The 17,611-nt window shown below is 44.2% G+C and overlaps 1 protein-coding gene across 2 annotated transcripts in view; it reads left to right on the top strand.

Annotated features, from left to right (window-relative positions):
* Positions 1-681: 681 nt before the first annotated feature.
* The window catches only part of LOC147611832 (uncharacterized), a 50,045-nt gene continuing 33,115 nt past the window's right edge, over positions 682-17,611 (top strand). Inside the window, exons 1-2 of one of the 2 annotated variants that reach the window (XM_086783678.1) lie at positions 682-1,028; positions 1,119-1,189. In XM_086783678.1, the coding sequence (XP_086639804.1) occupies positions 818-1,028; positions 1,119-1,189 (282 nt within the window). In that variant the 5' untranslated portion in view covers positions 682-817. The remainder of the gene's footprint in view (positions 1,029-1,118; positions 1,190-17,611) is intronic. The other variant, XM_086783677.1, reaches the window with a different exon arrangement.

The following is a 17,611-nucleotide window of genomic DNA, read 5'->3' as shown; positions in this document are numbered from 1 at the left end:
GATATTATTTGACATTTGTATCCCTTGTCTCTTCTCTCTTCTCTCCCCCCCCCCCATATGGTGAGCTTTGATTCGCTATGCAAATCCTAAATCTACGCGTATGGTGTACGTTATTTGCAATGCTTCGATTGTGAGTATTGATCTTGGGTGTACACACATGTAAGTTGATTCTTACTATGGGCTGCTGCAATACATAACTATCATACACACACATGTAAGTGGATTCTTAGTATGGGGTTTAAATACAACATAACTACACACATTGTTATCAAATTTACACATTATTCAAAAGGCTTTACCTATATATCTATAAATGCCATGAGCACCAAAATTTAAATAGTTAACACGGATGCATACTATACAATATAAAGTTAATATATAGTTTTATACGATGCACGATTAGAAGAAAGTTAAAGTTCATATGATGCATTATACATCTCACGTATGCATTATAGATGATACACATATATGCATTATACATCTCACATATAGTTCTATACGATGCATTATACATCTCACATATAGTTTTATACAATGCATTATACATCTCACATATGACACGATTAGAAGAAAGTTGAAATTCAAGGGTAGATTAGTAGATATTTCAAGGAAGTCAAAAACATCCCTCACCAAGTTTGTTTGATTGTTTTTTAAAAGAGGATTACACACACTCTTTCACTCCTTTGTAGAGTGAGGGAGAGGGGTGGGCTGGAATTGAACCCTTGCCAACCTTGGAGGAGAAGGACGCTGACTTAACCACCTGGTCCCCATCCCCATCCCTCACTTATGCATAACTCTCACAAACTTGCAATTACACATGGTAAGGTTGAGAGGTGAACATGGAATGGAATCATGTGCAGCGATATACTTCAAGCCATATGACACCCCACATTCATGTAAATTTCGAGGGCAACATCTTTACGAGGGCAGTGATAGCACTCAGCATACCCTCGCAATCTTCAGCAGCCTCACAATTTTCTCCATGGACGACTCTCAGTTGCAATCCCGTGTCCGCGAGCATCGCCTGTGTAAATAAAAAATCACATCGTTATCATTATTGTTTTTCTCGGAAAGGATACAAGGGGAAATGCTAACCCTGCTCTCGATATATTCTTCAGTTTTCGACAACCTCGTGGACGTCGTTCCAGCCAAGTTCTACATCGCGAAGGAAGAGCAGGAAAACACATGGGTGAACTTTCAGTTTGACTTCTTTCTTTGTTGTGAATGTGGTGCGTGTCTGTCTCTGCGCGCGCGTGTGTGGAGAGAGAGAGAGAGAGAGAGAGAGAGAGAGAGAAGCTGGCAGCGAAAAGATTAAAAGCTGATTTGCGTCTCTGGGTAGGGTTGTAATCTTCATATTGGGGGTTCATCTATGGGTACTTGCTTATAATACCAATGCAACAGCACACGAGTTATATCAATGCAGGGTAAGAGTAAGACGGGGTTGGCATTTATATCTATTTCTGGCAGAGGCCATTAGCTACTTCTTCAAAGTGGTTGATGTAGGCCTTATAGCTTGTCTGCCTATCAAGAGAAAAGAGAAACACATGGGACTATGAGTTTGCAAATGACGCAGTAGTCCTTCTGGAGGCTTCATACGCTGCATTAGGCATTTTTTCTTGAGCTGCTGGAGCAGTGTTGCATTGCAAAATGCGTTTCTTACGATACAAAACGTGTAAGAAACGTTTTCTTGACTTAGTGGTATTTTCACTATTGTAGTGTTTATTTTGAACTTTGACATTCGGAGTATAGAGTCTAGACTTTGTCACATTTGTGATGCTTTTTGTCTATAATGCAATGTTGCATGTTCTTGTTTGGTCTTTTACTACAAATTCAGCATGTTTGTAGCACTTTTAGGCGTATTTAAATGTTGGTATGCTGAAAAAGTGCAAGTTTTTTGTATTTACCAAGCTAAGACTTGCATGTTAGATCCCCTTTGTTGTATGAAACGTTTACAAACATTTCATTAAAATGTGAACTGTTTTGAAGTGTTTTGTACGAGGCATTTTTGAAACGTCTAGCAACATTGTGTCGCAGCTATTATGAGATGGGGAAAATGTGTTGGGTTTTGGATCTCAGAAAACATCACTTTGACTCCCAAGGGAACTACTGTCAGAATGCACAGCAGAAATGAAGACAACTGTTGTAGAGAGCAAAACGTAGATGAGAGAGGGAGAGAGAAGCTTTATAAACTCGCTATATACACTAGAAAATCCCAGAATGTGATACAAAGTGTGGGGGACAAGGTCATGTATATATATGGCCTTGGGCTGCTGGTCGGCCAGCCCAAAACAGGCCGACAGCAGCCCTGAATGCGCACGACCAGAAAAAGGTAGTCGGCCAGTACTGAACATAGTCGGCCAAACCATAAAAATAGGTGGCCAGCATCTACTGCCCCACGATCACAGAAAACAGGGAAACATATATGAAAAATGGGAAAAAATGAGAAAACACCTGTACGGGTGGGCACACCCAGAACAGAGGCCCTAGTGTGTAATGTACAGACAGGAGATGTCTGCAAACACCCCCTCTCAGCTCCTGGATGTGGAACCAACCTCAGTGAGCTGGAGTGTTGTTGGAGCATAGCGTGAGGTAGAGACTTCGTGAAGAGGTCTGCCGCATTGTCCTCTGTCGAACAATAAACAAGCAAGATGATACCAGCCAAAATCTTCTCATGAACAAAGTGATATTGTATCTCTATGTGCTTGGTCCTGGGCATGGAAGACCGGGTTTCGAGCAATAGTGATACAGCTGTGTTATTGAACTGGATGACCGTGGGCTCCTTCTGTGGAAACCCAATCTCGCCAAGCAACTGCCGCAGCCACACAACCTCGCAAGCAGTACCACAAGTAGCCCGGTACTCTGCCTCTGTAGATGACAAGGCAATAGTTGGCTGCCTCTCGCTTCTCCATGAAATAGCTCTTGAGCTGAGAGTAAAACTATAGCCTGATGTAGATCTCCTCATGTTTGGATCTCCTCCCCAAACTGAGTCACTCGAGCCTTGGAGTTGGACTCAGTTCTTCGTTCCCATCGAGTGTCATAGAAGAGTCCAAGATCCTTCGTACCGTGTAGATACCGCAAGATCCGCAATCTTGCGTCCCAATGAGTCTTCAAAGGCGTCTCCATGAACGAGCTCAACATCCCCACGGGAAAGCTCAAGGCCAATCTGGTGTTCAGCAACCAAATTAGTGAACCAACGAGCTTCCGATACAGAGAGGCATTAACCTGCTCACAAGGATCATTCACTGGAAGCTTTGTGTTTGGGTCCATCAGCGACGTGATAGGCTTGCAGCTCTCCATCCCAAAGGCCTCAAGCAACTCATGAACATACCGTTGCTAAGAAACAAAGAACCCCCTTTGGGTCTGCCAAATCTCCAATCCCAAGAAGAAGTGGAGTAAGCCTAAGTTGGTCATCTCAAACTCCTTTGACAAGGCAGCCTTCGTCACTGCTATGTGCTCCACATGACCGCCAGTGAGAATGAGATCATCCACATAAAGCATAATCAACGTGACCAAACCGTGTTCCCGAAAGAGATACAAGTTGGGATTTGCAACTGATCTTTGAAATCCAGTCCGTAGAAAGAAGGAATCAATCTTTTGATTCCAAGCCTTGGAGGCTGGGAGCCTGCTTAAGACCATACAAGGTCTTCCGCAACCTGCAAACCATCCCCATTGACCCTAGAACCTCAAAGCCTGGAGGTTGCTCAACATACACCTCCTCCTGCAAGTCACCATTAAGGAACGCGGATTTTACATCCATCTGATATATTGGCCACCACTGAGAAGAGGCAAGGGCAAGAACGGTCTGAATCGTGGTCATCCTCGTTGTCGGTGCAAAGGTATCCTCATAGTCGATACCAGGACACTGAGCATAACCCTTAGCCACAAGTTTGGCTTTGTGCTTGTCCATCGACCCATCAGACGTATACTTGGTCTTAAAGACCCACTTGACTCCAATGACTGACCGTTTTGACGGCCTTGGAACCAACTCCCAAGTTTTATTCTTCTCTATGGCATCCGGTTCCACTTGCATGGCTTTCCTCCAAGTATCCTGAGAAAGAGCTTCCGTCACGGAAGTGGGCTCTTTGTCCCGCATGATACGAGACATCAAAGCATAGTTTACCTGCAAGAGCTCCGCGGAATGGCTTTTGTCACGAACTCGTGCGATCTTCGAGGTCCATCCTCTGTGGTCCACTCAGAGGGAAGCTCTGTAACATCGGACTCTGGAAGGGTGCCTAACAACCACCTTGGTACTTGAATAGAATGCGGAGCCTCCTGCTGTTGCTGGGGCTCATCTCCAGCCTTGTACTTAACCTCAACAACTGACTGAGGCTGTCTAGGTGGAACAATAGACTGGGAATTATCCTCAGACTTATCGGGGTCTCCAAGAAGTGGTGGGTTGCGGCTCATCAACAGTGCAAGCTGGAACATGCTCATCAAAGACAACATCTCTGCAACAACAACCTCGTTCCGCTCTGGGTCATACAACCTGTATCCTTTGGAAAGAGAGTTATATCCCACAATTACAAGCTTCTGGGACTTTGAGTCAAGCTTCCCCCTCTGCTTCTTTGGAATGTGAACATAGGCATCACTCCCAAACACACGAAAATGGGAGACATCTGGTTTCCTATCAATATAAGCCTCAAATGGGGTCATCTTTGGTACTGAAGTCGTCGGAGATCGGTTGAGGATATGGACAGCCGTAGCCACAGCCTCTCCCCAAAGTGGACGAGGAAGATCACGATGCTCCAGCATCGTCCTCGCCATCTCCACCATAGTTCGGTTCTTACGCTCAACCACTCCATTCTCTGAAGGCGAACCTGTATTGGCAAGCTCCTGCTTGATGCCATGTTCCGCACAAAACGGCACAAACGCATTAGAAGAGAACTCTTCTTCTTTGTAAGCCCGAAGAGTCTTTATATGCAATCTAGACTCTTTCTCCACCATAACATGCCACTCCTTGAACCGAGCAAAAGCTTGGTCCTTCTGCGAAAGGAAACAAATCCATGTGAATCTGCTACAATCATCAACAAGCAACATAAAGTACAAAGAACCTCCCAAGGATGGGGTCTGCAAAGGTCCACACAAGTCAATGTGTACCAACTCCAAAGGTTTCGAAGCCCGCTTCGGAAAAGATTCCCTGTGCTGCTTACCACGAATGCAAGAACTACAGTGTCCTTTCTTGCTGCCAACATCGGGCAAGCCATCCACCATTTGGTCCTGGAAAGCCCATCGCAACGCATCCACATTCAAGTGGCCAAAACTTAAGTGCCACAAGTCACCGATCTAAGTGCTTGTCAGAGAGGAGAGTGTTGAGAGTTTGTAGATACCGTTCTCCACTCTGCCTTCCCATACAACCTGGCCTGTTTCTCTCTCCCGTAGAGCAATAGAATGCTTCTCAAACTCCACCCGGAAGCCAGTCTTGCAAACCTCATGCACTGACAATAGATGAAAACCAAGTGCGGGGACGTAAAGAACATGAGAGGAATGCTTCCCCCCTCTGCTGAAACCGGCCTTCAGAAACTTGTTGGGCAGTGAGCACACCTAATCACACTTAAAACTCTTTACGAGCTGGAATAATAAACTTGGAAGAAAAAGAAAAAGAATAAGTGGAGCTAGAGTGCTCTTGCACAAAAGATCAATTGGCCCCAAAGCATAGCGCCCCCGCAGGTATTTATTTATCAACCGAAGTCTGTATAGCCCTTGTACAATTCTCGATAAGATGCCTCCTTGCCTCACGTGGAGGAGATCTCCTTGAACTTTCACCCAGTTTGTGTTGTGGGATACAAGAGCCTTGGCCCCCTTTTTATACAAGTTTGGGGGTGAAAAGCATAGCTTTTTCCCCTTTAAAAAAAAAAAACTACTAGGAGTGCTTTTCTCTCCTTTATTGAAAATAAACTCTTCGAAGGCTTTTCACTCTTCTTCTTTTTTTAAAATAAAAAAAATTAACACATGGCGAATAGCGTTTTTTCGAAATCCACGCTTTTCTCTTTTTCGCGTTATGGGCTGCCCGGCGCTTTTTCTCTCCGGCGCTTTTCCTTGCGTTGAGTACGCCAGCTCGCCTTCGCGTTCTGCTGCCCGGTGGCTTCTCTTCGCCGCTCTCTCTTGCTACAGACCCCTCTGACACATGGCAACGCTTGCAGCCAGCCATGTCAGCGCAGCAAGTGACCCCTTTGACACGTGGCAACGCTTGCAGCCAGCCATGTTAGCCCAGCCTGCATCAGCCATGTCAGCGCTTGCCTGCATCAGCCACATCAGCTGCCAGTGCCTGTCATCACCTGGAGCCAGCCTGACTGCCACACGTGGCAGCGCCACGTCACTTGCTGCTGACTGGTTGTGCTTGCAGAGCTGCTCCACAGGTTGCCTCAGCTGCTGCTCTTGCAACAAGGTAAGAGAAAGATCTAAAATACATGCACATGAGCAAACATATGAGCATGCACACACGTACACACACACACCAAACATGTATCTGCATCCACACATGTGTACAAACTTACACATGCACATACAGAATTAAACATGATGCTAAACATGTTTAAACATAATCACAATGCTTAAGAAAAGAGGTAAAATACTCAGTCCTGTAACATACCCCCCTCTTAAAACAAAGCAATCGTCCTCAATTGTTCATTCAAAGGATCTGCCAAACTAAAACAGAACCTAAGAGGCCAAAGAGAAAGCTATGTTCTGCCAACTGAAACAGAACATCTGAATAACATAAATCAAGAGCATCCACCTCGTGAGTAGTCATGTCCCCCTGGATGCTTTACCTGCTCCGCTCATGGCCATCCCACAGGACCCACGATCAGCAGTACATCATGAACATGTGTAAACACTGATGCATATCAAATGAAAGTCTAGAATAGGCGTCCCCATTCTCTCAAAAAGATCCGTATATCCATGAATCAAACCATGTGACTAGTACACATATATCATAGAAATCCCATAGGCAGATATACTGTCAGTTCAGTATCTCGGGTGTGCTGATAAGAACACCAAGCGACTTCCAGATCTCATCCAAGTGAACTCTGTGACAAGGGAGCAGAGTCACCCCCCTCTTGAGTAACAGGTAGTACTCCAGAATCCACAGCTGAACCTGTTGAAGCACTTTTTAAGGTAGGCTCCAAACCAAAAGCCTCGAGGTAAAGTTTTAGTATCCTCGCTGAATCTGCCAAGTCACCCTCCTCCATCCACTTCGAATCCATAGGTGAATAGTTCACAAACTTCACCAGATATCGACGTGAAACTTTTCCTCTGACTTTTCTTTCTTTATGTGCCAAAATTTGTTCCGGTTGAAGAATCTCATCTAGCTCTTCGACTTCTGGTTGTGGCTCATTAACGTGATCTGTAGGCACCTCACCTCTGAAAGGTTTAAGAAGACTCACATGGAATGCATTATGAATCCTCCAATGATCCGGTAGCTAAAGACGATATAAGAAACATCACTCATCTTCTCAATCACCTGAAAAGGCCCATAGTACCGCATACTCAGTTTAGGATATAAGTGCTATTTACCCTTCATTTTCCTGAGTCTAGCCTTCTCAAATCTCAAAAGCACCCAATCACCCAAATCAAAAACCAATGATCGACGGTGAAGGTTTGCTGCTTTCCTCTGTTTCTCTTGAGTCCTTTGAAGAGCCAACTTGACCTTCTTGTAAGTCTCATCCATATTCTCCACAAAACGATCTGCCTCGAAGATCTTATCTTTTGTATGCAGGATCAGAGGTACTTTCTTCTCGCCTTCCACAATCTCGAAAGGTGCCTTACCTGTCGAAGTGTGAATGGTGGTGTTGTAAGCAAACTCCACCAAAGGAAGATACTTTTCCCATTGCTCCTTATGATCCGAAACATAACACTTTAGAAGATCCAATACAACTGAGTTGGCAATTTCCGATTGCCCATCTGTTTGTGGATGAAAAGACGATGAGAACTTCAACGAAGTCTTCATGTTCTCGAACAATGCTCTCCAAAATAAACTCGTCATTCGAGGATCTCGGTCACTAATAATAGATGTGGGCATCCCATGGTACTTGAAGATATTTGTCAAAAATATCCTCACCATTTGCTCTACATTAATCTTCTTCCTGATTGGAATGAAATGAGCCTGCTTGCTGAAACAATCCACGATAGTCCAGATGCCATCATTCCCACTCTTGGTCCTAGGAAGATCAAAGATAAAATCCATAGCAATACTCTTCCACGGTCTATCTAGAATAGGCAAAGGATGAAGTAACCCAGGTGTCTTTTGACGGTCATACTTCACCTTCTGACAAATGATACAATCATGAACAAAAGCATCAGCATCTTTGCGCATAGTAGGCCAATAAAAGAATGCCTCCAAAGCTTTTACTGTAGCTTCAATACCACGATGGCTTGCATAAGGCGGAGCATGGCATTCTGTCAAAACCTTCTGCCTCAACTGAGATGTGACACAATTTTTATCATGCATCATTAAAAATCCTTCCTTGAGAGAATAATGATCAACTCGCTCTCCTTCAGTCAAACAATCAAAAATCCGCTCAAAATCTGTGTCATGAGCATACAGTTCTTGCATATCATCAAGTTCATGATGAAAGATAATAGAGACGGTGGCCACATGTGGTTTCCTAGACAAGGCATCTGCAACCACATTCTTTTTGCCATCCACATGAACAATCTGAACAATGAAATCAGCCCCAAGAAGGTAATGCTTCCAAGTTGAAAGAGTATGAATAACCGCAAGAAGCTCCTTCTCATATACTTGTAGATTCCTTTCTGCTGTGACAAAGTTCTACTCTCATAAGCAATAACATGTCCATCCTACATAAGAACAACTCCAGTGCTATTCCCACATGCATCACACTGTACCACAAAAGGTTTATGTAGATATGGTAGAACCAAAACTGGACCAGTGGTTAGCTTTTCCTTAAGCTTGTTGAAAGCTTCCACTTCCTTCTCTGTCCATCGAAATTTTACATCCTTCTTGGTCAGGTGATGTAAAGGTGTAGCAATTTCTGCAAAGAATCGGATAAACCTTCTGTAAGATGAACAAAGTCCTAAGAAACTTCTCACATCATGTATAGTCTGTAGATCTGGCCAATTCTTGACAGCCAATCTATGCTTTTTGAGTTCCTCAAACACTTTGGTCAAATGCTCCCGATGCTCCTTCTCTGAATGAGAAAACACAATCATACCATCAAAGAAGGTGCCCACAAAAGCACGGTGGGGTCGGAAAATTCGATCCATCATCCTGTTGAAAGTCGCTAGAGCATTCGTAAGACCAAAAGGCATGACCAATGTAACGTGCGGAAGCTCTGGGTAGTCTTCTTTCAGCCCTAAACACTCTTGAAGACCTTCTGATGCAAAAACGCACCATGATGCAAAAACGCAGGTAGAGAGAGAGTAGAGAGAGAGAGTGAGAAGTGCTGGAAATTCAGTATATACTATGTACAAAAAAGGTACAGATCTTTGCAGCCATGGGCTGCCTTCATAAAAAGGTTCCTAACCCTAAATTCTGTCCCCTATGGGACCTCCTATTGACTCACACCCCTAGTGGGTGGAATGAGTAAAACATGGAGCACTTGGTGCCTTTTATAGCATTCTTGGACAAGGTAGGAGCTGGCCGACTGCTGGTCGGCCAGTTTTAATTCATTAAATCCCTTTAATTCAGCCGACTGGTCCTGGTTCTGGCGCCTGCCTGCTGCCCTTATCTGCTGGCTCAGCCGACCACTCCAGTATGCTGCCGACAGCTCTTTGACCATGCTGATGTCAGCTGACAGCATCCCTTTGGTTCTTTCTCCAAGCCTTGCTTCAGTCTGCACTGCAGAGGTGCTCTGAGTTCTGTGCTCCATCATCCTGGTTCTTCTCCTGGGTTCATACTCTTTATCTGGTTGCCTCTTCTGGATCTAGCTCTCAGAATGTCCATGGCATTACTGATGCACATGACATCCCCCTCTGCTAAACTTGATGACGGGAATCCAACCTGCTCTTGGATGACTGTCATCATCCCAATCCTGTTCCGAAGTCCCTCTGTCATCATCCATCCCTGGCAAACCTTTTTCTCTGAAAATCCGGTCTGTTCTCCAAACCACTCTGTCTCTGATGAAGATCTATGCATCTGGTCTTCCTCTAGTCCACAATCCATTCCTGCCCTGGCTCTGAACACCGTCTTGGTCTTCGTTCCTGGAACTGAGTCTGGCACTCTCACATCACCCTTGGAGGATCAACCTCCGTTGGGACCGTTCCCTTAGAACCCATCTGGCTCACGGAACTGCCATCCCCATCTGGCACTGTGGAACACCACCAACAAACCTCCTGGGAGTTCTTCCCGATCTGTGTTCTTGCTTTGGGCTTCGAATCCGTGTACTTTCCTGTACCTTGGACCTGTACACCATCATATGGGACTGAATCAGTGTTTAGCTTGGCTGAGCCTGATGCTCTGATACCAATGTAACGTGCGGAAGCTCTGGGTAGTCTTCTTTCAGCCCTAAACACTCTTGAAGACCTTCTGATGCAAAAACGCACCATGATGCAAAAACGCAGGTAGAGAGAGAGTAGAGAGAGAGAGTGAGAAGTGCTGGAAATTCAGTATATACTATGTACAAAAAAGGTACAGATCTTTGCAGCCATGGGCTGCCTTCATAAAAAGGTTCCTAACCCTAAATTCTGTCCCCTATGGGACCTCCTATTGACTCACACCCCTAGTGGGTGGAATGAGTAAAACATGGAGCACTTGGTGCCTTTTATAGCATTCTTGGACAAGGTAGGAGCTGGCCGACTGCTGGTCGGCCATTTTTAATTCATTAAATCCCTTTAATTCAGCCGACTGGTCCTGGTTCTGGCGCCTGCCTGCTGCCCTTATCTGCTGGCTCAGCCGACCACTCCAGTATGCTGCCGACAGCTCTTTGACCATGCTGATGTCAGCCGACAGCATCCCTTTGGTTCTTTCTCCAAGCCTTGCTTCAGTCTGCACTGCAGAGGTGCTCTGAGTTCTGTGCTCCATCATCCTGGTTCTTCTCCTGGGTTCATACTCTTTATCTGGTTGCCTCTTCTGGATCTAGCTCTCAGAATGTCCATGGCATTACTGATGCACATGACAACCAAAAACTCATAAAGTCCAAAAGTTGTCCTGAAAGCTGTCTTGTGCACATCTTCTGGCCTGATGCGAATTTGATGGTATCCGCTTTTCAGATCAATGCGACTGAAGTAAGCTGCTCCCTGTAACCGATCCAAGATATCATCGATTCGTGGTATAGGGAATCTGTTCTTGATGGTATTCAATGCCCTGTAATCAATGCACATCCGCCAAGAACCATCTTTCTTTTGTACCAAAAGCACTGGTGAACAATAGGGCGAAGAGCTCGGTTGAATCAACCCTTTGTCCAACAGATCACGCACTTGGCTCATAATCTCTTCTTGTTGGGTTGCACTCACCGTATAAGGTGGCTTATTCGGTGGTGAACTTCGAGGAATCAAATTAATCCCATGATCCTCAGGCCTAGTAGGCGGCAACTCCCCTGGCAAAGCCTTTAGAAAAACAATCTTGAAAACTTTTGAGAAAATCCATTCTTTCCTTGTCCAACTCAGACAGGTTTGGATGTGTGGTATCTTGATTTTCTTTAACAAACACTAAGTAAACAGAAACGAGAAATGGCCGAGGCCGATACAACAAGAATAGATTCTCCTTTAAGCTTTACATCAAGAGTGTGTTCCTTATTCTTATGAGTGAGAAATTTTCCTATTGAAAGTATCTACCACCGCTTTAACTTTATGGCACCAAGGCATACCCAACAAAACATAACAACCCTCCAACGGCATAATGTAGAAATCATCCTCTCTGTTCGTGTAAGTCTGCACACTGAGATGCAGTTTCCCAATGATCGGTGTAACCTCAACCGAATGTCCAGGACAAGCCAAAGTAGCTTCATGCAACACACCCATCTCCTCTAGTTTGATGCCCAACTTTGCTGCAAGCTCGGGGGTGATGAAGTTTGCATGAGCCCCAGGATCGAAAAAGATCAAAACCTCCTGATCTCGAAGTCTTCCCCATGCTCTGCACAACTCTGAAGATGCATCCCCTTGCTTCAACCTTATCAAGTCAGGTACTAGTCCAGCAGATGGTTTCTGTTTCTTTGCTTTAGGCTTTTCTTGTGAGTCATCTGCGTTTTTAAGTGCTCTCTTCGGACACCTATAGTACTGATGTCCCTCGTCTCCACAAGAGAATCATTTGTTGGTAGCTATAAGTTCTTTCTTTTCTTCATTTGTTCTTTTTTGAGGTAAGGGCTGAAATTTCCTCTTCTTGGATTGCCCCTTCTCTCGTGGTTCAGTGTCTTTGTTGTCCTTTGACTCCTTTGCCTCTTTAAATGCTTTCTTTGAGAAGAGACGTTGATCCTTAAATCCTGACATCTGACCAGTAAGCATGGCATATCCAGTCTGAGCATTTTCTATCATCTGAGTCATATTGATGACCTTTGTTTTAATGCAATAGTCACGAAGCTCCTTGGGTAACCCACAACAATATGTCTCTACTTGCTCAACCAGTGACACGGGCCTAAAGGATGTGATCGATAGCAGAGCATCCCAAAATTTCTTGTTATATTCTTCTAGATTACTACAATCTCTGGAATCTAATCGATGCCAAGCCGTCATAACATCCACCTCAAAAGTCCGTGTCAACCATAAAGAAGAGAAGATTTGCTTGAACTCCACCCAAGTGCTAGGTGCTATACCCTGATGAAGAAGTGTCGACCACCATTGAAGAGCATTTCCCTTTAGGAAAGAAGCTGCCTTCTAAACCTTAGATGCCTCTGTGAAGTTACCACGAGAAAATGCCGCATCAAACTGTTGAATGAAGGTGAGAGCCTTCAAACAATCCTTTGCACCACTAAAAGTATCAAACTTTACTGCAGCACCACCCTCTTTATAATCTTTTGGCTTTTCGCCCGGAACAAGATTATCATAGGGATGTGGTTTGAGAAAAGAATTGCCCACAGCATTAGATCCCATGCCCATCATACCACCTCCCATACCAGGCATACCAAAAGCACTTCCGCCACCACCACCATAAGTTCCATACATACCTCCATACATACTTGGCTGCATACCATAGCTCCCAGTCATACCCATGTTGGGGGTACACCCGTCATGGAATGAAAGACAGAACCTCTGCCAAAGTAACCTGGATGAGAAGTATTAAAAGGGTTTCCATGGGTAGGTGGGGGAAAAGAAGAAGAAGAATCGGGGTATGGCTGAAAATTTGGGTAGATGGGAGCGGAATGTTGAGGCGTAGCTTTCTTCTAAGACCCTTGTTTCCGTGGTTTAGAATCAACTTTGAAGTTTTGTGGAAAACGTGAATCCTTCGCGAGTTCCATTAATCCCTCCATCAAACTTTGCATCTTTGCTTCATAAGTGGCATCATCATCTTCAAATTCTGGCATATCGGTAGGTAATTCTTGCTCGCTTTTCTCATCTTTTTCAAAGTAGTCGTCCTCTTCTGAAGATAAATCCTTCATCTCCACACTAGTTCCAGCCATAGTATTAAATGTGTCGACCACAGGCTTGCCCTCTTGAAAAAGTTGACGATGAATCCCGGCAATGGAACCTTGAAACCTGCCTTTAGAAACTTGTTGGGTGGTGAGCACACTTAATCACACTTAAAACACTTTACGAACTGGAATAATAAACTTGGAAGAAAAAGAAAAAGAAAAAGTGGAGCTAGAGTGCTCCTGCACAAAAGACCAATTGGCCCCAAAGCGTGGCGTCCCGGCAGGTATTTATTTATCACTCGAAGTCTGTATAGCCCTTGTACAATTCCCGATAAGATGCCTCCTTGCTTCATGTGGAGGAGATCTCCTTGAACTTTCACCCAGTTTGTGTTGTGGGATACAAGAGCCTTGGCCCCCTTTTTATACAAGTTTGGGGGTGAAAAGCATAGCTTTTCCTCCTAGAAAAAAAAAAACTACTAGGAGTGCTTTTCTCTCCTTTATTGAAAATAAACTCTTCGAAGGCTTTTCACTCTTCTTCTTTTTTTTAATAAAAAAAATAACACATGGCGAATAACGTTTTTTCAAAATCCACGCTTTTCTCTTTTTCGCGTTATGGGCTGCCCGGCGCTTTTTCTCTTCGGCGCTTTTCCTTGCGCTGAGTACGCCAGCTCGCCTTTGCATTTTGCTGCCCGGCGGCTTCTCTTCGCTTCTCTCTCTTGCTACAGACCCCTCCGACACATGGCAACGCTTGCAGCCAACCATGTCAGCCTAGCCACGTTAGCGCAGCAAGAGGCCCCTTTGACACGTGGCAACGCTTGCAGCCAGCCACGTCAGCCCAGCTTGCATCAGCCACGTCAGTGCCTGCCTGCATTAGCCATGTTAGCTGCCTGTGCCCTGTCATCACTTGCAGCCAGCCTGACTGTGCCACGTGTTAGCTGCCTGTGCCACGTGGCAGCACCACGTCACCTGTTGCTGACTGGTTATGCTTGCAGGGCTGCTCCACAAGTTGCCTCAGCTGTTGCTCCTGCAACAAGGTAAGAGAAAGACCAAAAATACATGCACATGAACAAACATATGAGCATGCACACACATGTACACACACACCAAACATGTATCTGCATCCACACACGTGCATGTCCAGAATTAAACATGATCAGTGAATGCTAAACATGTTTAAACATAATCACAGTGCTTAAGAAAAGAGGTAAAATACTCAGTCTTGTAATATTTGCCATCGGGAACGATCTGCATCCTGCTCTCACTATGAATTGGTATAATGGAATTGTCGCCAATGAAAATGCGACTTGACTGTCGTTTAAGATCATGTAAAAACTCTCGGGAAGGAGTCATGTGCTTGGAAGCACCACTATCGAGAATCCACTCCTGAGTATCCCTGGTGGTGAAACCAACTGCCTCCTCGCTTGAAGAAGATGAAGCATCTGTGTCCAAAATCTCCAAGTGCACAAAGGCTGGAGTCTTTGCAGCTGAAGCTAAAGAATCAACACTCTTCTTAGGACATTTTGCCAATAGTGGCCTTTCTCGCCACAATCGTTACAGGTCTGCTCGGCCTTCAATTTGTCACGGTCTGAGTCGGGCTTCTTCTCAGAAGACTTCCCTTTGCCCTTATTGTTGTTGTTACGGCCTTTCGACCATTGGCCAGTCAAGGCCTCAGAACCTCCGACCTGTGGAGTGTTGGATTACATCATCTCCAGAGGGTCTACATCACCTTTTTTTTTTTCATGCTTGTATTGGCCATTTATGAGGCCTTGCATTGACATATCTCAGTAGCGATTATTCAGTATTTTTCTACCATTTTTTGGTATTTTTAGACATTTTTGTAGCATTTTATGCTATTGCCATGTTGTCGGCCTGCTACAGCTGGCCGACCAGCATCTTGGGGGAATATATAAGGGCTGACTCCCTTTCCCCCAGTTTATCTCATTTTTTAGCATTCAGTTGAGGTCATTAGCAACTGCTACTGCTTCTTACCATTATACAACACCTACGAGCTTCGATTTCAGCAATCAACATAAGTTTCCAGCATTTACAGGTCTTGTACTTGGGCCTACATCGGTGTTTTATATTTGCTTCACTTTCTTTCATGGTATCGGAGCAAAACGCTGACCTAAGAGCAGAAGAGAGCTGCGTTTTCTGTTTTGGAGTAGAGGCTTTGATAGTCATTCCGGCCTCTATGCGGCCCTAGTTCCCCGGGCACCCGCGAGTTTCATTGGTATCAGAGCATAGGTTTTCTTGGAAGCAGAGGCTTCCTTCTATCAATGAGGAAGAGAAAAGATCTCAAGTGGGGACCACACTTACTATCATTGCTATTAAGCATGGCCAGCCACTTCATAGCCTATAAAGCAAGAGCACGAGCAATAGACAGCTTGGTCTAAGGATTTATGAATTCACAAAATTTATCTTGAAAGTATGGAGTTGGCTTTATGTGCAAACGTTTAGCACTCTTTCCATATGGATATTGTGGATTATATTATCAAGCTTATAGGCAAGCTATATGGAGATATATCTTAGGATATCTTAAGGATATGGTGACGAGATATTTCTTTTGGCTTCATGACCAACCTGGCAAAGAAAAGCCAAGTATACTTTGAGTTTGCAAAGTTGGTGCTTTTGCTATTTACTATGAAGTGTTTTTGATGTTCACGAATAATTGTATAGCCATGCAAGGAGAAAGGTGGTGTTGTTTGCCTTGAGATGGTCTCAGGGAAACATTGTTGCTCCCTTTATTGGGATGGATTATATCTATGGAGATTTCTTTCTTGGACGAGATTTATATAGATATTGGGCTTCACAAGCAATTTCTATGGATGAATCTGTCCTAGTTTATAGAGAAGAAATATTTGGATGTCTCATGGATATGATGCTTTTATGAATAAAAGTCTATCTCTACTTTGAGGTGTGTGGTCAGCACGGAGCATGTGGTTAGAGTTATGGTATACAAGTCTATGGATTCCTGGACTTCTTTTCTAGGGATTTGGATCCATCCTCAGGTTTATGGATTATGTTTATGACTCCGTTTTACTGGAATGGATTATTCTTTTTGGCTCCCTTCATTTGGGATGCATTGGACTTATGGAACGCATGGTTCACATACCTTGTGTAGTGTTCTCGTGTCCTACGTGCTCTCTTGAAGATTGTTTCTACCATGTGTGGGTGGAACAATAGAGAGCAGATGGAAGGGAACATGGGCACTTCAGAGGGTAGTGTCAAGCACAACATACCCTGTGTAGTGTGCTCTTGTCCCACGTGCTCTCTTGAAGATTGTTTCTACCATGTATGGTGGAACAATAGAGAGTAGATGGAAGAGAACATGGACACTTGAGAGGGTAGTGTGAGTTGGTGGCTAAAATGCCTACAAACTATTGGTGGTGGCCGAAATGCCTATAAACTCTGTAGCAGAAATGCTTATGGAACACCAAGTTATATATGCGTGCGAGTGATTATTTTATCTTGTTACTTGAGCCCACCTCTCATCCAAGGTATGTGGTCAGAGTACCAACACGGAGTGCAAGTGGTAAAGTGGTTGGCAGGGGACTTATGTGTACGCCTAGGGCATGTGGATTTGCATATGTTTGTGTGCCTTGAGCTTGTTTGTTACTGGATTATACAATGACATGGATCTTATGGACTGTACTATGGTTTCTCATTTGGCCGAAATGCCTATAAATTAGGAGAAACAAGGTATACCTATGATATTAACTATGGAGAACAAGTTTTTCTATCACCATGGTTTGTGATCTAGAATGGCACCAGTTTGTGTGCATAGCACATGTTTCTGTGCGAGGCACTAGTTTCTTGGGCATGGTTCTTATTTAAGTGTCTTAGCACTTGGTTGGTGATTTTCATTGGCATATGATTATCTCATTGATATTGGTGATTGAGACACAATTGGCTCTTGTGTCTGTGTCTAGTATATCTTTCATGGAACTCTTGCTCATTTATTTTGGGACATGATTATGATATTTGGACTTATTGGATTGTTTTGTCTCGCCTATTTATTTTGGGATATGATTTTGATATTGGTATTATGGAGACTTATTTAGTCTTGTTCATTTATTTGGGACATGGATTCTTCAGTTATATTGGATTTTTGAGACTGTCTCGTCTTGCCCACTTGATGGGACATGATTATA

The sequence above is a fragment of the Cibotium barometz genome, chromosome 46, assembly GCF_041138505.1.
Source record: "Cibotium barometz isolate CiBa-2024 chromosome 46, ASM4113850v1, whole genome shotgun sequence".
In the NCBI taxonomy this organism is placed as follows: Eukaryota; Viridiplantae; Streptophyta; class Polypodiopsida; order Cyatheales; family Cibotiaceae; genus Cibotium; species Cibotium barometz.
This window is presented reverse-complemented; position numbering and strand designations above follow the sequence as displayed.